Genomic DNA, 24299 nt, shown 5'->3' with positions numbered 1-24299 from the left:
ATGGGGTCAAACACAGGCTCAACCGCCCTGTTAACAAAGTTTGTGTCTCTGTCTGTCTCGCTTCTTCACAGATATGAACATTTGTTTCCCTTTACAGCCTGTGAAACAGCGTCTCTTGCAGCCTCTCACTCACAGCCATAACGTTTGCAGCACAGGTGTTTTTCACACAGAGGCTGCTGCAGCGTTTGCCATTTTTGGGGCATACTGAGCGCATTCCCCTTGCCTGTGGGATACAGTGGTGAGAAAATAGCCCATAACCGCGAGCGAGTCTAGGCAGGACACAAGCCACTACAAACGTAATGGAGACATTATGGTCCCAGCAGGAGATGGAGAGGGAGCGAATGACTGTGCAGCTTCAGTTCACTCAAGGACAGACAGGTGGTCAAAACAGTAAAAAAAAAAAAGATGTTGGAGCCCTCACAGTCCTCCACACTGTGTAGATTTGTAATGTGCCATAGGGCCACATTCACCTACAGATGGAGGTTTGTCTACTCTGTGTAAACAGATAGTTTTTGATCACAGTGTTATTCACAACAAATAAGATAAAGTAAGAAAACTAACAAGATGAATAACTAGAATAAAATGAAATGGAATGGATGTAAAAATACCAGTAAATCAATAAATAAAATAAAAATGGTCAAACAAAATACTAAATAAAACAAAGTACAGTAAATATAACCAACTATAATACAAGTACTAAAAAGTAAATAAAAAAAAAAAGGCTACATTAAAATGACTACATACATGTATATTAATCAAAAAATAAGTGTAATGATATAAAATAAAACATAAAACAACATACAATAAATGACAGTAAAAAGTAAGTAAGTAAATAAAATAATTAAACTAATAAGTAATTAACCAACTAACTAAATAATTCACAGCACTTTTATTTCAGTATTACGGTAGCGAGGTAGGCCTATCAGTATTTTTTTCTTCATTTTAATTAAAGCCAATCTGTGTATCAAATTAAAAAAAAAAAAAAACTGTTGAGCATTTCAAACAAGCTTTCAAGTTTTCTTTTCCTAGGAGCGGACATTAAAGGTGCGGCGATGAAAATTACGCGCACTTCCGCTTTAAAAGCGGAGCTGTGAGAGTCGCTGTTGATGCCGAGGCACAGAGCTACCTTCACTTCGGCGGGTGTCTGCTGCACTGTGCGCAGTCTGCTCGCCGTCAGCGCAGTGGACTGGTTTATCTGCGGTGAAGACAAACACGTGAAACAGTCCCGTGTTTGGATTTTAAGTCCCTTTGTTTTTTGTGTGCGACAGCTGGGGGACGGAACTTTACGCAGGGGAACGATCGGTGAGTCTGCGAGGCAACACCTGAGGATATTTGTTCAGGGTGAATGTGAAACCAGTTTGCGTTCTCCTCCCAACTCCACACTTGTTGATGGGGCACTAACAGGTTTTCCCAGCAGTCATCACGGGGATATTCTTATGCGTAATTTGGATAAAACCCTGTCCGACGGCGGCAGGGCGACGGAAGTTTTAAGCTGTGAGGGTTTGTGGCAGATGGTGATGATGTTTGGCGACCGGTAACAGCTCTCGGCATCAGATCGTGTTACACAGGCTGCTACCAGGTGAGCAGCGGCATGGGGAATCAGATGGACAAGCTGTCACATTTAAGTTACGCAGAAGTTCCCACAGTGGACCCGAACGGCGTGGACACGGAGGACGGACCACGGATCGGCGTCTCTTACATATTTTCCAACGATGACGACGAGCTGGAGGAAGGCTGTGCGGTCGACGGCACGGAAAAAGACCCGAATCAGGAAGAGAAACAATACGACCAGCGCGACGAGGTGGAGTGCGCCGTCTACAACAGGGATGAATGCATTTACGAGAAGAGCGTGAAGTCTGCCAGCCTGGAGGTTTACTCCCCGGAGAATCTACTGAACAAATGTAAAGCAGGTGACCTGGTGGAGTTTGTGGCCACGGGACAGTACCCGCACTGGGCGGTGTATGTGGGGGACTTCCAGGTGGTGCACCTGCACAGAGCCGAGGTGAAAAACAGCTTTCTGACAGACGCGAGTCAAGGGAGGAGGTGCCGGATTGTGAACGACTTGTACAAGTTTAAAGCTCTCGGTGCGGACATGGTGGTGCAGAACGCGATGGAGCAGGTGGGCTTAAAGGACCGAGAGCTGAGCTGGAGGAACTCCGAGTGCTTCGCAGCCTGGTGCAGGTTCGGCAAGAGGGAGTTCAAAATGGGTGGGGAGATACGGATAGGCAAACAGCCGTACAGGCTGAAAATATTCATGTCGGACAAACATTCACACGTGCTGGAGTTTCAGAGCCTGGAGGACATGGTCATGGAGAAGAGGAGGAACGATCACCTGGGCAGGACAGCCGTGTTGCAGGAGCTGGCAACTCATTTCAACAGCGTGGAGGAGACAAAAAGTGAGCCGGGCGCTGACTGACGCCTTTCTCATGCTCTTCAGAGATAATTTGCTTTGCAAGTAGAGTAGCCTCTACCAAACACAAACTGGTACAACCTGCTTAAACCTATAGCAAGCCTGCACTCCTTCGTTTTGGTTTTAATTGGATCACACGCCATGATTTCTACTTGAATTTTGTCATTTTAATTGCGCATTTTGGTCCGTGTTTCCATGAGTTTATAGCAACGTTATTGCCTTAAAGCCACAATTCACAACATCCTCTGACTCTATATGGCCTTAGCAATTATGAATTCAATTATCTGAAAGAAATTGAATCGACTGAATTAATCGATGGGCTTGTTTGTTTGTGTGCAGCCCCTCCAACCCCCCCCCCCCACACACACACACACACACATGCATACATACAGAATGTATAGTTTTATAAGAGCTTTACACATCTGTCTTCAAATGTCATGATTCTGTAAGTAGAGTGAACGTGTCTTTATTCATAGTGTGTCCTGTCACTTGATCCTTGTGTGGTTTAACTTCACCTCTCAGCTCACCCAGACAGTAAAGTGTCAGAGCTGAAAACAAGAGGGATTCTCTGCCTTTTCGAGGGTCATTCTCGCACCAGCACATCTGAAGAAAATGTTGTGGAGCTGGCCTGTGTTACACTGATCGAGTAAGTCTGTGTGAAATGTACCCAAAGTCCGAGTAAACCATGAATCATTGTTTCTTTTTCAACAGAGTCTTCTGTCATATTGTCTTATTTACATGCATTAAGAATCTTTCCTCCTTGAACACACGGTGTCTGTTTGATCAATTAATGCTGAGTACATGAGCTGTGTATTTAAATGGGCAGTCCTGTCCTCATCATGTGATATAAAAGTTTTTATTTGTTTTTTTACATCAGTATAACTTGCTGGGTTACAGAGGTTAAATGTTTGACTTGTTGCAGAAGAAGCATTTTCTGAACTGTTGTCAAAAAAGAGAAAATTCAGTGAGTATTTTCCCTGGTAATAGTTCATGGTCTGTTTTAGCATGTAATCATTTGAAAATCGATGAGTGGTGACTTCACAAACACAGGCTGCATCACCACAGCTAACACTGACATAGCTGAAATGTTCAGTATTTCATCCGCATGATTTTACTCCAAAAATGTATTATTTCAGAAAACTCCTCGCTGCTTTAAAGTCAAAGGTTGCTAGACTTTTTATTTGACTATCACCAAAGTTTTTAGACTTCCATGAGGCTGACGATCCATCCAGTGAAAGATTACAGCAAGATTTCTAACAAGTCTCCTTCATGTGATAATGCAGTTATAAGCCATTAATGACCCAGTTTTGGGTTTCCCAATTGTGAAAGAGCCCGCAGAGTGATTGGTCCGTATGACTGCTTATCTTGGGAAAAAGTGGCTGCAGAAGATCTGGACCAAAATTAATTTATTAAGAACTTAAGAAAAAATTAGTTAACGATTTATTACCCATTAATAAAGCCATCAGTTACAACCTTTATAAAGTGCCTTATTAGAAGGTGGTTCTGCTTGATTTATGGTTGATTCATGGGTTGTTGTGAGCTAACTTTTGGTTTAATCCTGGTGTTTTCGTCTCAAATTTGGCTCACTTTTAACTGAGGTGTCACCATGGCAACCTGCACCACGGGGCTAATCTACCTTGAACTAGGGCAGACTATCAAAATATATAACACCTGCTTCCTCATCAATCAACTCTCTGAGAAAATTAAGGCCTAATTCCTGCGGGCAGTACCGTGACTAGTTGGGTGAAAGATTGTGTTGATTCCAGGAGCCAACAGCTGGAAAGGGCACACAAAAATTGCATTAGGATTAAAAATGAACAAATAGTAAAAAAGCTAAAGCAATATTCTTTCAAGCGATCCAGAATTCCTCCTTGGGGCCACGTTAGGGCATTCAGCTGAAACTGACAAATAACAAAGTGGAACTATGAATAGAAACAAATTGATCATAATATCAACAAGCTAAATTTGTCGTTGTATATAAATTCCCCTGCATATTTTTTGGTAGCGATTTAGATAACAGCCCTGAAGGACATGTGGAAACACTGTAACACAGAGTGTTTTTACAGCATCAATGTGATGACACACCTTTCTGTATCAATGGAAAGAATAACTGCTGCGACTTCATCATGGCAGCGATAAGCTTATTTAGTTGTAGTTGTAGAAGCCTACAAAAATCATCCACACATGTTCACTTCACATACAAGGTATAAAAGTTTATTGTGTGCAAACGGATGTGGCGAGAATGAATATAATGGCTGCTGGAGTCAATCTTTATAGACTTTATAGACTCTGGTGTGGTAGACTCACATCCTCCACATCTATTTGTCTGCTCCTTTGTGCCTCAGTGATTTTTTCAAGCAAAGATTGCAGTTTTTGAAGCAGGAACAACTGCGCTGTGTGCACTGAATTGTTCCATGCAACAGAATGAGGATACAGTCAACATCTATAGCTTAAAACCTGTAGCTGCTTCCCCCACAGTTTGAAATACTAGTGTATTTAACTTGAAATCATCTGTGACAGTCTGTCAGAGGTCTGAATATTCTGTTACAATTACCACAGGGAACAAACAGTCGAAAACGGTATGCTACATGTGCTACATTTTGACCACATTTGTACTGGCCTCCTTAGACACCATGTGCTGCCTTTCACAGAGGTTGGTTTGATGTCCCTTCCAGCACTCTGATTAAATTAGGACATTTTAAAGCCTCCATAGGGTCTTGTCAAGCTCAGCCCTTCCTGAGTGTATTAGACAACTTATATTGAATAAATTGTAATTTAACAAGACAGGAGCGCAGCTGTGCAGATGTTACTGCTGTAGCTGTGAAGGGGTAATAGTCTCATGTAAGTAATGTGGGAACATCCTGTATGTGAGGTGCAGTGGTGTTACAGGTCTTGGTTCTTGAGAGGTTTGGCAGAATTTGAACTTCACAAGAGATGAATTTCAGTGCGATGAGGCTTAGAAGGCGCCTTGTTTGAGGGTGGACGTGAACTGTGAGCACGTCTTCCTTGTCAGACTGTTTCATTTGAAGGCTTGAACAAGTCAAAGTATCCAGTTGCTATATGACAAGAAAAAAGGGCAAAGCATTACATCATTTTGTTTTATATTTCGTATTAAGTTTTAAAAACCTCCATCTGATCAATGCATTTCTGTCCATAATTAAATCCTATAAACCTCAAAATGTGAAAAATCTGCATGTTCAATGTCAGTCTGTTAGAAAGCCACTTATTTGAAGGATTTTCTAGCAATTAGTGTTTGTGCCTTGAGACAAGAAGGAGGAAGGCAGGTTGCTGCACTAAAATACTTGAAACAAATTCATTTAAATTGGAAACAAATAGAAATATTGCCACCACAGATGGGCAGATTTCTTTTCACAAGTTTTAAGAAGAGAGGAGTTTAAGATCTCAATTTAGAAGCAAAATTCACAGTAAGACAGAGATTTTTAGATCTTCTGATCCCAGACATTTATCTTGGACGCCCTTGGGGAGGGGGCTCACGGTTGGGAACTGCCCCATTAATGAACTCTTAACCACCGGCTCTTTACGCAGGAGGTCTTCTGACCAGGACTTTTCCTGCTGTGACTCAGTCAACACTCAAACGCAAAACTTTGTTTGACCATGTTGGCGCAGGCTCTGGAGCAGCATTCAGGTCAGATATAAGTGTAAACAGTTTTAAATGTCATCTGAAAACCCTCTTGTACGAACAGACCTTTTATTGATGTTCTGTGTGTGTGTTCTTAGTTTGTTTGTCGGTCTCATGCTGTTTTTGGATTGACTTGGGAAGCACCTTATGATATTTGATATAGAAAAGTGCTTTTTAAAATAAACTTAACTTATTGTAAACTTCCTGAGAACTGTAGGTGAGGTAGAGAGCAGGTTAAACTGATCATAGATATGAACATGTGAGTGACATCATCGTCTCTGTGATGGACATATCCTGGATGTTTCCCTCCCTCCTGCTGCATGCAGAAATGGCCTGATGGGATCGGCTGCACGACCTCCAAATTAATATCACTAAGGTCATTTTATTTATATACAGAGCGTTCCCTCTGTAGTATACAGTCTGACTGCACTTACAGTGAAGCAGCAGTCTTCCAGCATTAACTGTCTGCCAGGCCATTCCTCCGGATGGGATGTGAAAGCTTGGACATAGCAGATGCAACCCAATTATAATCAACTGCCAGTGCTTGCCTCCAGGTACCTCAGCCTGTCGCTGCTACTGTGTAGATTTTGTTTCTGTCGGGTGCTGATGAACTGATGAAATTAGTTGTGTTATAAGAAAGCATCACAATGGAATTCATGTCCCACTGTGGCTTAAATGCAAACACTCAAAGAGACATTTACCTTATAGTGTGTGTTGGACAGTGCATTTTAACAAGCTGTGTTTTCATGATTTTGAAAGTGTGCTTCCCATATCTTTACTGTCTGTATCATGTAGATAAGTAGATTCCTATGAACACATGAACAGTCATAAACAGGTTTAAAAAACCTGTTTGGGGGGCTCATCTTGATGTAGTCCTGTCCTCATTCTCACCACACAGGATTGATTTAACATTGGAAATACCCTATTTCCCAGCCTGTTATTTAAACACTAACAGAAGACTTAGCACACCATCAGAAGCTTTCAATTCAAGGACCTACAGACTGTGACAGATAGGCAACATTTATTTAGTTTTGCTCAAGGTTGTTGATTCAGTTGAAGATTCTGTAAACAAAACTTTAAGCAATAATATAGCAGCAAACTAATTTTTATTTTATTTAAATGCATAGTGGAATAATGGCGTCCTGAGCAGAGAACTAAGTCACATCACCACCAACACATATGTTGTAATCTGAGATTCTCTGTTCTTTGTTTTGGTATCCCATCTGGCAGCGCGTTCATGTTAGTGCGTGTGCACGTGCGTGTTATGTCCTCCGTACCTTTATGAAGACACAGGCACCGCCCACGCACAAGATGGCACCGTGCAGTGCCCTGCTGTTCAGGTGAAAGCTACCTTTAAGAATTTCCCACTGAAGAAACCACGTTTTCTGCAAAAAGGAGTCCTACAAAAGAAGAGATGAGACCAGAGCACAGGTGGGCTGGTCATGCGGACTACTGTCTTAAATCCCGGTCGCGGTGGCGTGTAAAAACATCTATAAAGGTTTCTTTATTTTTTAAAGTTTTACCGGCTCCTTCAGTGTCTTTACCCGCCGTTAGCGCCGCAGATACGAGGCTGAATTTCTGCCCGCGGAACCAACACTGGTCTGGCAAGATGGAGAGCTCCACAAGCTGATGAAGAGCTCCCGCTTGACTCAGGAACTGGCTTTTCTTCTCCTGGATGCGTAAGTAATGGCTTCATAATGTTACATGTCTGTTTTTACTAGTGACTGGCCACAGGAGGCATGATAACGTTAGCTAAGTTGCTGTTAGTCATATTATGAATGTGCTAGGCAACGGTTGCTACCGCTAGCTTGCTTACTGCTAGCTTTGCTGCGGAGCATATCATAGCAATGACAGCGTGGGCTAAAGGTTGTGGCCGGATTGATTTTTATTGGCTGTCGTGTACGCAGAGTAACGTTATTCCGTTGTGCTTCTTGTTGTGTGTTTAGCGTCGCTTTCACTGAGTTTAGTAACACGTTGCTGACTGAAAACGTGAAGGGAGGAGAGGGGGAGTTGTGGCCGCCGAGGCGTTTGTTTTGGTCTGAGTTGCTGGTGGTTTAGTGCGACATCTAGTGACAATCGTCTACAGAACATTTAATGCCGATGCAGCTAGTCTGGCCAATTCCAACGAAAAATACCTATCAACACCTTTACATTTAATTAATTCCTTAAAACTCATCTAACAAAAGCTCTTATTTCTCATATCTTTAATGATCAAGAAAAATACCATTAATGCCAAAACATAACAAGATTACGCTAAAGTCTTTTTTTAAAATCACTATAAAATGAAAGATGTGTCACAAACCTACATAATTTCACCCCAGCTGAATAAATACCACATCCCAGCTTTAAAAAGTGAAAAAGTCAGTGGAAAAATGAGTGTTGAATCACTGCAGTATCCAAAAAGAGATTGATTCTTTTCCAACCGCAAGGCAACATGCATAAATATAGGTACACACACATTTATACAAACCTATACTTCTATGAACAAAAAAGAACAAAAACCCCAATTTAGCCCAAAAAATGGAGGACCACCTGAGGGTTCTTTCCTGATAAGAAATCAAGTGTGAATAAACTCATTAAAAGCTGCAAGTGCTTATTCAAATGCTTGTAAATGTTTTCGGATTCAAGTCTGGTTCTCTTGGTGGCATGACCTGTCTGGACAAACAGAGAGGATGATGGGAAAAGGTCGGCTGATTACACCTGCCATGATTGGAGTGAATAACAGCCAACCACAATAGCAACACAGCCTTTCTTTGTGTGTTTGAGTCATGCCAAGAACAATCCCCAGTGCCCAGAGGACAATTAAGATACTGTGATGTCGTGCTTCTCCTGATAGGTTGACAAAAAACATTTTTAAAGGAGAAATGCCTGAACAACTCGCATTAGCCAAAAATCATTGGAATAAAACAAAACAGACTGATTCATCACTGACATGGTGAATAATGAGAAATTTGTGAGGTGGTTGTTCTGAGATGGAAACAAACTTAATTTTAAAGCGGGACTATAAGCATGTTTCCATTTTCAATTTGTGCTTTAAAAATATATTATTAGAAAAAAATTTGAATATTACAAAAAAGTTTTTTTGGTTTGTGTATTGAAAAAAATAAAATGCGACCAATTGAAACGGGCTTATCAAATAAATAAGGAAGCATGTGACTGAAACTTCCACTTCACTGAAGAGACTAAAAGTTGTAGCGCACCAAAACATCAGATCTATGTGGAGGGATGAGGAGCCTGTGACCTTGCTCAAATTAATATGTGGAACAAACATAAAAGCCATTTCATCACATTTCCTACATTGCTTTCCACCATTTGTGGTCTGGTTCTCTTTTAATTATGTCATCCCATCATGCTCTCTTCTTCTGCAGTGGTTTAGTGGCACCTGACTGCAGAAATATGCTGCGCTCTTATTCTGACTTTGCTCCTTATTGTGACTTTGGAGCATTCACTCATTATTCCAACTTGGTTAGTGCTAATGATAACTTTGTAGAAACATAAATAGGATAAATTAACTTTATTTGTGGTATTCATTACCAAATGAAAGATAGGGAATTGCTCCTATAAAATTAGCTGAACTGATTGTATTAGTGTTAATATTATATTTTATTTTGATGTAACTGCCAGTGGTGGTGCATTTGCAGCCAACAGTTTGTTGACATGTATGTAGTTCTTTTAATTAAGATATTGTCAGTGTCAGTGATATCTCCGATTCGGAATTAGGATTTGGAGGTTGACGTAATTACAGTCTAAACAGTATGATGTGAACACAGTATTAGTGCCGCCAACTGTTGCTCTTGATGCGTTCAACTTCTAATATCTGCATAACAGTAGGTGAAATGAAACGCACATTCATTTGCATTTACTTGTCTCCATATTATCTGTGATTTCAGTTAAACAGCAATATCTAACTTTGCTACCATTCGCTGAAGGTGGCCATCATAAGCTGATGGTCATACGAGATGAGTATGTAGCATTTAAGACTGTATTGAACTGAGCAACTTTAGCAAAGTTTATTGCTCATGAATTTAGCTTTTCATTTGAGAGAAGAAGAAGCTGATTCTCTTTCAGAAGTTACCTTTGTCTTGTTTTTAAAGATAGAAAAAATCATAACTGTCGTGACGGATTTAATTAAAGTGCTTGTAATACATTTTTACCAACAAGCTGGTTTTAGCTTCTGATACACTGACACCAGTTTTTTTTAGATTCAATTATTCTTCTCAATTTTTTCAATTCTAATGATTAGGAAGGCTGCCCGGGTGTTTTGCCCACAGTGTAGCCTGGAGCAATGGTCTTTCGTTTGAAGTCCACAGTCGAGTGGCAGCAGCTGAGTGGCTTGAGACGCAGAAGAGGCAGGTGCCGTCATTGTCTGTCCAGGCTTTGTTTATCCGTCCATGGCAGCTCCCACTGGCAGGGGTGCTTTGAGCTGGTCATTTTGAGATGATAGGACTTTGTGTTTGCAATCACATGAATTGAGTTGTTTTAAATAATTTGAGGTAATTTGCATCAGCTAAGTAAACACAAGCTATTAAAGGCATGCTTATGTTAAGCTTTTAGAAAAGTGTTTAACAGTCTGATGCATCAGAATCACGTTATGTCTTCCAGCAGCCCTATTTATCCATGTTATGGGAGACTTGTCTAGAAAGTCATTTTGCTGCATGACACGAGTCTGGGAAATCAAAAGCAAATTTACATACTGTAACCCAACAATAAAGGCTTTTCTCTTCTGTGTTAACGCACCATTAAGCTGCTAAATTGGAGAACACAAGGGCAGAGTGTATGAGTCAAAGGACGCGGTGGCCCAACAGTTTCTTCTTATCACACCCTTATCTGTTTACACAGCTGTATATGCAGGCAGAGATCAGATCTGAAAGGGCAGAACACCACGACAAATTAGCCGAACTCTTCAGTTTGAATGATTCTAATGATTTTTTTCATTGCACCAGACACCAGACCAGACACCCTTTATCAAGTCAATTAGCAGCTCCTATCTGAACATCTGGGAAGCTATATCATTTAATTTAGCAATAATTTCCTATTCATGGTTTAATGACTTTGCAGTTGTTCTAAGTTAGTGAGTGCTGATGTCTTTTATTTACCTTACTTCTAATTATCCTTGTTTGCAAGTTCAATTGACTCAAAGTGTCTCCTTAGTTCTGTCAAACCATGTGTGCAGTTGTGTAGGCAAATAATCATAATTGGCAATTCTTCTACTAACATGTAAGTATGAGCTCATCCAGTATAAGCTTCAAGTCTAGCTGAAAAATGTACATGCTGCTGGTGCAGAATAACACCTAAGATGAATCAAAGCTCTGACTCATTAACTGATGTTTTGCATAAATTCCAGACTGTGTTAAGTGAAGGTGCAGTGAGCGTGCTGTCCTTCTCCTGCTTAAAAAAATCTCTAAGATCACAAAACAGTGGGCTAAATATATTAAGTGCTGTGTGAATTATATGTAAATATGTAATATGCTATGTGAGCCTGCCAGATCTAGGGGACATATTATAGCTGAACTCTGCTGCCCTGGCTGCATCCCTGCATTTACATCCTCATTATGTGGCAGCCTCTGCACAGGCTGTGTTGGTTTGACTCCCTCCTGACCACAGCTGTTCCACTGTCTAAAATAATAAGCCGCCTTTAGACTCTTCAGAGGCCGTTTAAAAGTAAAAGAAAGCTTACAAGATGGGGTAACAAGCAGGAAGGAGGTGCTCCAAAATCGATTTGCATTCTGCCTCTCCTCCTCATGCAGCTACAATTTCCCCCTTAACAAACAAATTAACAGCAACTTTCATGAGGCTGCCTGAGCAATTACTTGTTCAAAACGCGATGCTCTTGAAAGCACAGAAAATTGTGCTGCACCACATTGCCAATTTTCATATTAGTTATGAATGCATGTGAGACTTTGTAATGACTGTCATCTGCTTGCTTACAGTTATTTTCAAACAAAAGGTAATTTTCAGAATTCACTCAAGTGTACCCCGTCTTTCTCATTACATCATCTGGCTTTTGGCCATTTGCATAAGTGATGATGGATATCTGTTTACATTGATTAAGTTATAGATAAAAGGCAAATCACCCTCTCAAAATAGTATAAAGGAGAAAATGTTTGTGTACAAATGTGGTCTTTGTGTGTTTTCCAAGCTTGTTACCCAAATATTACCCTGCTCCTCAGACATTCTGTTTTATTAGATTGGAAGAGCACATGATGCAAATAGGCCATAATGGCATATTCTCCTGAGCCCCGGCTGAAACAGAGCATATTGGTCATATAATTTTGATGGCGGACAGACTGTAGTAGACGGGTAGATTGTCGAGCGATGGCTCCTCTCTGCCGGGCTGCTGCAGACAGCTGAGGGCACGCTCTAACTGGCACATGCCATCTGTCTGGAGATCCGGGGACCAAGGTGTTGCTCCAAATGCGTGTCACACATCATCTTCATTGTGAAATCAGAGCTGGATAGCAGTCAATCACTCTGAGGCTGAGCTTAGGTTTTCATGTTTTACTTCAACTGCAGCTGAGGTCAGGGCTCAGGGAAACTGAGATGATCCAGGGCTGAAGACTGATGGTGTACAGCAGGAAGTGAATTTGAATTGTATGCTTGATAATCAGCAGGGACTTGAGTGCCCCCTGTGACTTCATCAGCTTCAGGAGCAAGCAGTCTCGTCTCTCTCCATATAGTTAAGGGCTTTGCTTTACCTGTCTCTACAGAGAGGCCATTTGTTCAGATAGAGTGTCAGCATGCTGAGCTTCCTCTGCTAATGATTCTACAGGCAGTCGGCAGTCGAGGAGCTGTCACTAACAGCTTTGCCAAAAGAGAGGACTGACTCTGGTTTTCACTGCAGGGAGGTCAGCCAGCATGTTACACGACATATCACTATTCATGAAATTTTACCCTCTCCTGTTTAAACCCCTTGGCTCTCTCTTCCTTGATTTCCGCTCGTCTTTGGGGAGCGCACTAGGGCAAATGAGCATCCTTGTACTAATTGCTGCTCATTTGCATAAATGTTTGGCTTCCAGATGCCAGGAATGAGGCAAGTAGGGATAACAGCTGGTTGGGTCACCTCTCCACCATGTGTGAGTGAACTCTGACCTTCACTGTGGCTCTAATTCTCTGGTTCTCTGTCTGAAATTTCATTTATTCAAATCCCTTACTTTAAAGCAGCTCTAATCAAGGTTTTTACAAATATGTATAATGTATGTGTAATGTGAAAGTGATCACTTGTGATCACACTACCCCACAGAGAATTATCACCTGACCCTGCAGTTTCGCTCAACTATACGGAGCATTTTGGCATGTTATGCTCATTGTTTTGGTTTTATGACCTGGGATGAACCCACACCAACAGTAATGGTTTATTCTCACTGATGTCAGTGTGTTGTTTGACAGCATTAGGCAACTGTTCTCAGCAAAAAAGCTCTAAAACTCCCCTATAAACAACCTGTTTAGCACAAAACACAGCAAAAAGACAATGTTAGCAAGTAGTTGGTGAATAGAGTGGAGCATTTAGCAGTTTAAAGGATCTATTTCTAAGTTTTGCTATGGCTATATGGCTAGCATTAGCATTTACAGCTGTTTACTCACCAGTCTTAGCAAAAGCTACAGCCATGGTCGTGTTTACAAAATAAAGCAGCCTTGGTGCTGCAGTGATTCGGTATCAGATAATGACGAGACAGTCTGACCAGGCTGGGGCTAGTTCGTTCGCGTGCTAACTTCAGGACAAGAATAGAACCGAATAGAGATAGAAGCAAAACAAGAGGGTTGCTTTACATTGCTGGAGACAGCTCTTGTCAAGTAAAGGAATGAAGTCTGATGCTGGACTTAAACGTAAACAGCTTTTAATGCTAATGTTGGCCATGTAGCCATAGCAAAACTTAAAAATAGCTCCTCCAAGAAGCAGGTATTTTTTTTCCGGATTCAGCGCAGACAAAAATAGAATTAAACGTGAGTGAATATTGGACTAACTGTATATTTGCCAGTTTTCCTGACATTTCTCCAAATTAATTCTGATGTTGTTCCGTGTCTTCTGGATGTGCAATAGGCAACCATACACTAACAATTTCACCATATGAACCCAAAAGGTGATAATATAACTGTATGGTGCTCACAGCTCGTTTCCGCTGCTCCCAAGTGGCCAATCAGTTATTGCAGCTTTAAGGATCTGTCAAACACCACTGGATGAGATGAGAAGGCTGCACCTCATTATTTCCTCACCCAAACTGTGTTAAGAGAGAGGGTGGAGGATAAATTCAAAAAGACACCGTTTCAGATTTGTGTCATTGGTGCTCACCATGTGGTCCAGCTTCTGCACTATAGCTGCTGCCAGGCAGGAGCAGAGCCCCTTTTATGTCCTGACACACAATACTCACCCAAAGCTGGTATGACAGAGAAAATGAACCTGACAATCAGGCTTAACCTAAAAAAATATCAATATCTGCAGGTCTCGCTGAAATTATAACACGTTTGATGACAGGAAATTATATTATATATAGGTATTAACAGAAAAGAAGTAACATTCAGTATTAAATACTAGTGAGGCATTGTCTGAAACACAATGTTTTACATTATGGTGCAGTATGCTTTATTGTGTCATTTCTTCTGTGCACCATAAGAGCCAGACAATCAGAAGCTTTTAAAGGACACCAATTCTCTTCCTGTGAACATCAGGGGACAAAATCTGAAAAGAAAAACACGGCACGACTACAGTATTTTAACTATTTGGTTGTTGAGGGGACATTTTTAATCTAAATTTAAATTTGTGTTTGCTGCAAAACTTGCGTCATCAGTGAATTCAAAGTGAAGATTATGAAACGGTGGCAAAATAAGAAGTAAAGCAGTGTAAATCACACTGTAATCGTTCCAAGAAAAACAAAGAACCCAAGTTATTCACTTTGATGTTTACCAGAGGTGAGATATACCATCCAGGTACATTTACTCTGCATTTGTATTCAGTGTGTGTGTAAAGCCTAAAATAATGAACTCACCCTCATGAGGTACATTTTCATCACTCTCTGCCCGGTGGGTCAGCCAAAGCACAGGAAATTCCAGTACTTCAAGAGGCTTGATTACGATAATAACAGCAGCACAGAAAACAAAGGATCAAGTCAGACGTTTGGGGAGTATAAGGCTCGAGAGCCTTATTCTGATTAACACGGGGGTGTTTTAACAGCATGTAATATCAGAGGGAATGTTAATAACACCGCGAAGAGTCATGCAGTGCCACCATTCGAAAAGCAAGTGTGTACCAATTACACTGCAAAGTGCAAGTAGTCCATATTTTATTTAGATCTCCCGTACCTCAGTGTGTTTGGCACCGACTGTGCAGTAATGTTGATATTAAACTGATATAATGAGGCTTTTTTTTGCTGTAGGAGGGTATAGGTTTAACAGTTATACAGCTCCATCTCATTGAAGCACTTTAGCGGAGTCATTTCTTCTTCATCAAAAAAAAGGGGCCTGCAGGTTTATAGAGTAAGACTCAGTCATCTACATTGTTAGTAAGAAAAAGCAAATGTCCTGTTATTGTTAACTTTGTTGATATTCAGGCTTGCTTGTTTTCATTCCCGTAATTTGGTTTTTATTCCAGTTTTATGAGAAGCAGTTTGCAAAATTTGTCGGCGACCCTATGAATAAACGTCTTTATTATTATCCTCACACTGACATATCTACCACGAGTCGGTCATCACATTCAGCGTCCCTTATCACAGGAAGCTGCATTCATGGCTCTGCGGCTCAGTAAAAGTATGGCCGAGCTCTCAGGCCCAGCTGGAGATGGGTTGTGAACCCAGTCATTAGGGAAAAAAATATCAGTGTGTATGTGTGTTTGTGAATAGACTGCAGAGGGCTGCATTCGCAGGGGCCGCACAGAACCCTGCCATCAAGGTAACTTACCTGTCCTTGTATGCCTGAGGCTTGTACTGTACAGGTTGAAAACTGAAAATAAGCCTCACATCCTCCATACCCACACCTCAACCCATCAACCTCTCCCTTCAACAGCAGCCGTATGTGTCAACCAAGAGAAGGTCCTCGTGTTTGCTTAGGTCAAAGTCATCTGTCAAACCGCCGAGACGGCTGGCTGACTCCGCTGAGGTAATTGGTAGCATTGCTGCCTCCTAGGAGATGCTTGACAAAAATCTTGCCATGTGTCAGGGAAATCCGTTCAGGGGGCACAGACTCTTGTTCCTCTGATGGCTCGCTGTGCTGGGAAGCAAACGCACGCTGAATGCGACAACACATGAAAGAGACACACAGCCGCGATCAGGCACGGCAGCAATCAAAGGCAGTTGACACTTTTTTGCTCCAGATGAAATAACCACTACATACAAGAAGCTTTAATCTGCGACCCAAGTGCCTCGAGAAGTCCACAGTTGCGAAGTAAATTGTCGGTATAATGAATGGTGTTTAAAGACAGGCCAGAGTTTTATTGCTGTTAACAATGGATATGTATGTCTGAAGAGGTGGTTTGAAATGTGACATATTTGTGTCTTAGAAATCACCCCTGGTGATGTTTTAGCTCCAGGCCAGGGATAACTTCCAATCACATTTCAAGGCCAATTCTATGGTTGCCTGGATACAGACTTTCATATAAGGAGGAGCTCCAGTTAGGTTTTTATGATGGCTCAGCCAAGTAGTGAAAATCTGGCACCTAGTTAACCATCTTCCTTCTAATTCTCCTGTTTTAAGTCTGCCAAGGAAATTATGTTTTTCTTCCCTTTTGTCTATTTCCTTGTCAGTTAACAGAAAGTATTTAGCAGACAGCAACGAAATTTGGGTGAAAGTTAGACTACGGGCCAAGTTAGAAATGGTTAGTGCTTGGTGATTATGATGTCATTAATAAAGCCTGTTACCTTTTTGCTCATAATCCATGGTTTGAGATTAGATAATCATCACTGAACTCTGCATTTCCATTCAGCTCTATGGAGCTGTTAGACCTCTGCTTAGACCTGCACATTTTAATCCTCACCGTGGTGTTTGCTTAGTGGTAAAGTGGCGTCAAGGTGCACAGGGAGACTGACACTCCTCTGTTCCCTTTAAAACTCCTCTAAAGGAGGAGCAAGTTGTCTTTTAGAAAGTGCTAGAAACTAAATGATACAAAACCTTGAAGTCAGAACTCTAATAATTAAAGTCTAAGCCCATCTTTGTCTCATAGTGGGGGGCCTTTGGCTGGCAGGATGACATCAAGGTCTTCTGAACATCCATCCGTCAGCTAAATCTGACACAGGATCACAATATCTAGGGCATGAAGTTTGTGAATTGTGTACGAATTTAAACAAATGCAAAATTACATTTCGTCACCAATGTATTTGAAACAAGGGATATATTTCATTGTAAGCTAGTCCTGAATTTTAAGCATGTGATACAGTAGATGTTACATTAGGAGAGTTTCCACATTACTTCCTGTTCAGACAAAGGAATGTCAACATGTCATAAAACTTTGCTGATAATGTATCCTCCTGTGCTCTTTTCTCTGCCGCCCTTTGCTATGTTATTTTGCCTTTCTTTGCTATTCATCTTCTCTTTTTCCTCATGACTTTACTAGACATATATTGGGTGAAAAAGGTCACGGGGTGAGGCAAACATCATAGCCAGATATCAGGTTGGTCTGTACCCTGCAGAGATGTTCCTTAGCTTTGCTCTTGACAGATGCACAACAAGCCGAGAATCTTTTGACTTTGGTGCGACTGAAGGTCTATTCCAGCTCTTTTGATTTTGCTCAGCAGGAAGTCGCTGGACCGCAAGATGAGCATGGGGCTCTGAGACCCCGAGCAGCCGTATGAGATGGCTCAGAGAGGTGCGACCTTCAGACAATGGTGGGCTTGTGGGATGTGGACGCTGAGAGGTGGGCTGCCTGGCTGGACAACACTTCAATAGACACCTGCAGCTCTATCTTTATGCTATCGGCTTCACCCTTTCTTGGTCCAGTGGACAGTGATTGCAGGGGAGAGAGAGAGAGAGACAGAATGGCAGGGGTTGGGAGATGGAGGAAAAGGGGAGTAACAGAGATCAGAGGCACAGAGGATTTAGGGACCAGAGAGAGAGAGAGAGTCAAAAAGATGCAACAGAAGGTTGGACAGCCTAAAAGCAAACAAGGCAAACAACAATGATGGGCAGGAATGAAGTTTTTAAGCTGCAGTAACAGCTAAGTCACTTCATTTATAGAGCACAAAAACAGCCATGCTAACTGCTCCATGAGGCTGCACAAAGCAACATATCGCTTTGAGCTAAATGCTAATGTTGACATGCACCATGCTCACAAACGATTACATGTTGATGTTAAGCAGGTACAGCATAATTTACTATCTTAACTTTGCAAGTTAGCATTCTAACATTGGCTACGATCTCTCTTCTTGGTGCCAGTGAGGAGTGTCGCTACTACAGTTTGAACTGGACTGACGATGAGGACCTCGATCTTACTCTCATTAAGCTGGAGAAAATCTTTGTCCATCCAACATTTGGCATCATTAAGACAATAAAGACTGAAGATACAGAGCATCACCTAGTTTTGAAGGGAAATATAGGTATGTGTCGTCAACGTAGAAATTATGTACACTGTATTTTCTAAAAACAGACCACAGTGGGTACATACAGTATATAATGCAAATAAAATAGGACTGAAAATTGAACTGTGGGGTACACCACCTTATTCTGAATGTCTATCATGTTTCAGAGTATGCAGGAGTATGAAATGGTTGACTGAATCAAATGCAGCAGAGAATTCCAACAAGATTAAAATGGCATGAGTCAAAAGACAGTATTAAGTGTGTTATCCTGATGCAGTACTGTGGTGTATCCTAAAACCTTGTCATCTGAAAAGATGTGAAAATACTTTTTTTTCCAGGTCCTCAGATGAAAATGAGAATTTGGAGATTGATTGCAAGTTACTGCATTAAATTCAGATTGAGATTGAGTGATGGCATGCTTGAATGAGAGAATGTGAGCTGGTGAATAAAAAAAAAAGAAATAAAGTTTGTAAAAGTTGGGATGAGAGGAAGGTTGGGGTGTCACTGCAGTGCTTGGGAGACAGATCGACACCATGTGTACATATGGTTGACTCTTGGTGACCATGGAGACGGATGTGTTAAACAGGAAATGAGGCTTTATCACATTCATGGCTGTTATTTATTATATCATCACCGCCTTGCTTACACAGTGGAGGAATTTGGGCGTGTGAGGTAGTGGTTCCCTTTGTGCGAATCATCGCCTTTCACAATGGCAGGATGATTCTGTGCTTTATTGTGCTGTCTCATTATGAATCATCACACTTCCTTTTGCAATCAGTTCCTGTTTTTTTTTCTCTCTGCTTCTGTTTGCAAGTCAGCCTTGAAACTATCTTGCTATTAACCTTAAGAGAACAGAAAGAAACACAAATAATTACACATACAAACCCGCTAATTACATTATTTAACCCAATTTATGGATGTACTAGCCTTAACCTTTGAGTTCCTCAGCACTGTGCAGTTCAAGCTAGTAGAGAAGGAGAGCACTTGGATAATGGCTTTGTAAGCTTTTCGACGTGCTGAGACGCTCTCCAGCACAAACGTAATTACGGCCTGACAGCGGGTAGAGGCCCTCACAAAGGCCCGATAATCAGAGGCGGGTGATCAGAGCATGCAGCTCATGACCAGGAGAGGCAGTGACGCTGAAAGGTAATTAAAGTCACCCGCAGAGTGGAGCCATGCAAACTGCACTCGCAGCTTGCTACAACACCCCTTCTTGACTTCTCGCTGTTCTATTATTCTCTCTCTCCTCTTTCTTGTTTCATTTTCTGTCACATCCTGCTGGATTTCTTTCTTTTACCTCCCTCCTAACCCATGGCCATCTTCCCCTAAACTCCTGTCTTGCTTTTCTCTCGATCTGTCCATCATTCCTCCTGTGAGTGTTCTTTTCTTCTCCCCATCCATCACCTGCTGACTCATGAACACAGTAGCTACCTTTTTAAGTGCAAAACCGGTGAATAAATGGACCACGGTATCCCTCAACTCTGTGCCACACACATACTCATGGTATATGTTCATCCCAAAACAGAGTGAGTTAAATTGATTTTACTTCAAGCTTTTATCTTATAGTTTTTTTGGTGCTAGTTTTAAATGCCATGTAGCTCAAATGCAAAGTAAACATTTTCACGCCTGTGTATTGGTCCTTCTTGTGCATACATGTGTATTCCTGTATATCTGAATGTATAATGTAGTGGTTTATGTACATCTTCACAGATTTCTCATATGCGTGACCAACTTGCACCTACAGATTTTCCTAAGGGCTTACCTGGTGTTACCTCTGAGGGTGGAGTCATTGTTGAATGAAAATAAGTTTAATAAGATTATAGGAATTGGGTATTCCAGGATTTTTTCAAGGTACTAAGCCACCTTAGATCAGAGGTTATAAAAACAGGAAGGTATGTATCAGTATTCTGGTGGCATTTAGTTTAGTGTGGACTGTCTGTGAGTTTTATTTTGAGGCGCCTGTATAATATAGCATAAAATGTATGTGCAAACCTATAGTGAATGAACTGATGTGCTGTTTTTGATTAGATACATATGTTATCCCAGATTTTGTCCCAGTCAAGTTCAAGGTCCTGTATCTCGAGGTCAGCAGCGTTTTGGCATTTTTAAAGATTAAATCATTATAAATGGTGGACACAGTCCTGGCAAAGGATGTTCAAGGGTTAACCCCAAGTGCTCAGTGTATGAGAGGGTAAAGGAAATGAAAGGGCATGGATTGCTGATCTCAATTGCAGGTACAGGAACCAACAAAACCGAGAAGCTCTTTAAGCTTCTGACCTTAATTCTGTAGTATAATTATAACAAATTGGAGATAGGTTACAGAGCTTGACATTACAACCTTTATATTTCTAGACATCGGTCTAAATTTACACAGAACTGCCTATAATTAGTGCAAACATCCTACATGCTGATCTGACTTTTACTCCACAGAATCTTACGTCTGCAATTCTGTGTGGTTTTACCAGTTTTTTACTCTATTTGGTGCCAAGGTGTAGCAACTTCTTTGTTGCATCAAGTTTTCAGTAGCTTTATCTGAAATAATCAATATTATAGTTTAAAATCAGGTGCTGCCAGACCTCCAGAGGGCTTTGAACATTGAAGTGTACGCAGCTGTATGCAAGGTCTTTTACCAATCCAAATGAATTTAGAGAGGGAATGTAATTCATCAAAGTATTTAGCTGGTGGGAGCTAGGGATCACCAACTTTCCTTTTAAAGCGGGGGGGGTGTCTATCTAATATTACTTGCTGCAGAGTGTGAGCTTATCTACAGCTAAGCCTTTGTGCTATGCAAAGGAGTGAAAGATTACCCCTTTTACTGTTCCCCTGTTCATAACCCCCTCGCTCACCCATGGGGAGCTCAGAGTAAATGGAGAAAAAGGGTGGAGGCCATTGTGCAAGTATGTGGATTGGGTATTTAATCCCTTCGTCAACTTTTCATGTTTGGCACAGTTCAGGCGCCGTACACAGCCCGGTGTCTCTCCTGCTGACACTGTAACTAATGACAGGATGTTGAAGAAGTAAATACTCATTCTATTAAGTGCCCACAATTTCTCCCACTCAGGGGCAGCCAAAGAGCTTGCATGTAAGATGGTGATGAGCCAATAGAGCGGGCATCAGTAGTGGATTAAATGAGAGTGTAAACGGCATGTCAGGGGAACGTGTGTGTTTAATCCTTCCCCTGAGGATCAATGAACTTCAGTTCAATTAGACATAACACGCTTGTCATTTTGTAAAGACTACAAGATCATGCAGTGACTCAATTTGCTCTCATCCTCAAATGTAGGAATACCGCAGACTGAAAATTCTCCATTGCAAATATAAGTCCTGCACATAAAATTTCACTTTTAATTTATATTTTTATACTAAGGATGTATCAAGTGACAACATGAAAACTGTTATAATATGAAAGAGGTCACAGGTAGTGATGAACCTAATTATCACCTGCGGTCTGCAGCTGTCCTCTGCTTTACGGAGGGAGGTTTATAGCGAGTCTCAGCTGTTTTGCTTTCAGGGCCACGGCTTTACTCTGTTGGTTCACTCTCGCCACTGTCATTGCATCGCTTTTGGACGCAGCGGGCAGCTGTGTGAAAAGCACCAAACAGCAGACATAGTTAGTGACTAAGTGGTGAACAAAATACCATTATTTTGACAGCTAAAGAGACCGATATTTCCCTCATCAGTTGGTTTAAAGCAAAACAAACCTAAAAGGAGAGTAAGTATTTGACTTGCCTGCATCAGGTGGCCAGAAACAGAAGCCCGACTGAACGCGTATGTTGCTGGATATGTTTATAGAAAAAAAAAAAAAGAAAAGTGAAGCTAGTGGAGTATTTGGCAGCTAAAAGCTAGATATTTGCTGTTTTGAAACCAAAAACACAGCTGAAGGAAAAAGTTAATGTTGGACATATATACTTCAGTTGACCCGAGATGAATGCTAATGTTGCTTCTTATCTGCTGCTGTAAAGAAACAACTGTTTGCTAACAAGTCACTGCATCAACTTAAAAGGTCATGATATGTTGTTGTGTTCACTATTCGATTCTGCTGCCCCCAAGTGGCCAAACAAATCTGTTTCTGCAGGTTTAAAGTATCAAACATACAACTTCTTATTATGCAGAATAATAATTGAATAAAGATAATTATTATATAATTGAATTGTAACATTAAACATTGTCGGTGATATGGAGATAATTTAATTTAATTACCTTATAGAGTTTTTAGAATTGCAGTAATGTTTTCCTTTGAAATGCAGTGGAATGTAATGGTGTAAAATAGATATACTCCACTAAAGTACACGTATCTTAGAATTACACTGAAGTACATCACTTGAGTACAAAAACTCTTCATTCTTTGATTAGCTACAGTACATATGCAGCGGCCCTGTGGTTCTCCATCTCTTTTTTCCTCTCAAGTGTGCTGTTGTGGATGTGGGTCCACAAGCAGGACAAGGGTTAATGCTGCTGCTGCTGGGTAACACACAATGGTACCTATGTACTCAACATCTAATCCACCGGCTTCAAGTGAGCAGCAAGTTAGCTAATGGGCATTTTTAGAGAATAAGAATCATTATAAAGCTCAATGGCATTAAAGACCACAAAGGCGGTAGCCATAGCCACTGTATACCAATTTAGTCCACACTGCCCTGTGTGGCAGAGCAAATCCCCTTACACTGTGCTCTTTGTTTAATTTTGAGCTAATCTGTTTGGTCGTTGCACTATTTTCTCTCTGCCATCAGTTAGGGAAACTGCTGATATATCATTTTTGGAGCCAGGGGGTTAGGAATTAAGCAGCTTATATATACAATACACCCTCGTGTAGCAATACAAATGTCAGGTCTCTTTCTAACTGGTTTAGTATTCAAATACCATTTTTTATTTTTTATTTATTTATTTATTTATTTTTAAATAAGGTGAGGTCTCGCTGTTCAGTATTTGGTTTTCTTTCTTATGACCGTATTTTGGAAGCACTTTTAACCTTCCTACAAGAAATAATTAACTCATGGCCGGGCCAAATTCTAATTCATATCATGGATGATGAAAAACGCAAAGTTGCTTAATTTCTATTCTCCTCACAGGCATGTGTCTATTGCAGAGAGATTAGCAGTGATTGTGTTCAAGCACCAGAGTCTGTAGAGGGAAAATAAAAAGTTGGGTATTAGGCAAGTTGACACTGTGCCTTTTGAACAAGGCAGCCCTGGAAGCGCAAGATACCATGTGCCCCTTGAAGCATGAGTGACATGCAAGAGAGGTTATGTTTTATGCGAAAACATCTCACAGGATGACAAAGGAGGACTGCTTCATTTCAATATTTCCCAGAAAACAAAAGTACCAATACACTTGAGGAGAGCATTTTGTTTTCAAAAACAGATAAATATGGAAAGCATGGTGTCACAGCGGCAAGCTACTGCAGGAAAGGGAAAAGGGAAAGAACAGGTCCGACCTTGGCTTTTGCTGTGTGGACTTTGGATGTTTTTGAGGTTTTATTTTTCCCCACAGCCCAGTGAGTTAGTCAGATCAAAGTGTGTGAGATTGTCTATCTGTGCTTGTCTTGTGATGGTTTTTCAGCCTGTTTGTGACGCTTCCTCGCCTTCTGCCCAGTGCATGCTGGGATGGGCTTGAGCACCACATGACTCTGACCACAAATAATCAGAATTGGCACTATAAGTAGAGCATGGCAGAATTTTTAAAATCCAGATTATTCAGCGCTGTCTGTCAGTGGGGTTTTATGAATGACACAAAGCTTTCAGGGAACGCTCTG

The 24299-nt window shown here is 41.1% G+C and overlaps 1 protein-coding gene across 1 annotated transcript; it reads left to right on the top strand.

The window, feature by feature from the left end:
• Nucleotides 1-1104: 1104 nt before the first annotated feature.
• lratd2a (LRAT domain containing 2a) lies at nucleotides 1105-3175 on the top strand. The gene has a single exon (XM_023412133.2). It carries the CDS (start codon nucleotides 1592-1594, stop codon nucleotides 2414-2416), a length of 825 nt encoding a protein of 274 aa, XP_023267901.1. The 5' UTR covers nucleotides 1105-1591; the 3' UTR covers nucleotides 2417-3175.
• Nucleotides 3176-24299: the final 21124 nt, after the last annotated feature.

The sequence above is a fragment of the Seriola lalandi genome, unplaced genomic scaffold (assembly GCF_002814215.2).
Source record: "Seriola lalandi dorsalis isolate HSWRI2012SDOR001 ecotype SW California unplaced genomic scaffold, Sedor1 jcf7180002054476, whole genome shotgun sequence".
NCBI lineage: Eukaryota > Metazoa > Chordata > Actinopteri > Carangiformes > Carangidae > Seriola > Seriola lalandi.
The sequence above is the reverse complement of the archived record's forward strand: the minus strand, read 5'-3'. Positions and strand labels throughout refer to the sequence as shown.

Bases quoted from the DNA above. Each gene is read 5' to 3' on its own strand.
- lratd2a (XM_023412133.2), top strand. From the start codon at position 1,592: ATGGGGAATCAGATGGACAAGCTGTCACATTTAAGTTACGCAGAAGTT.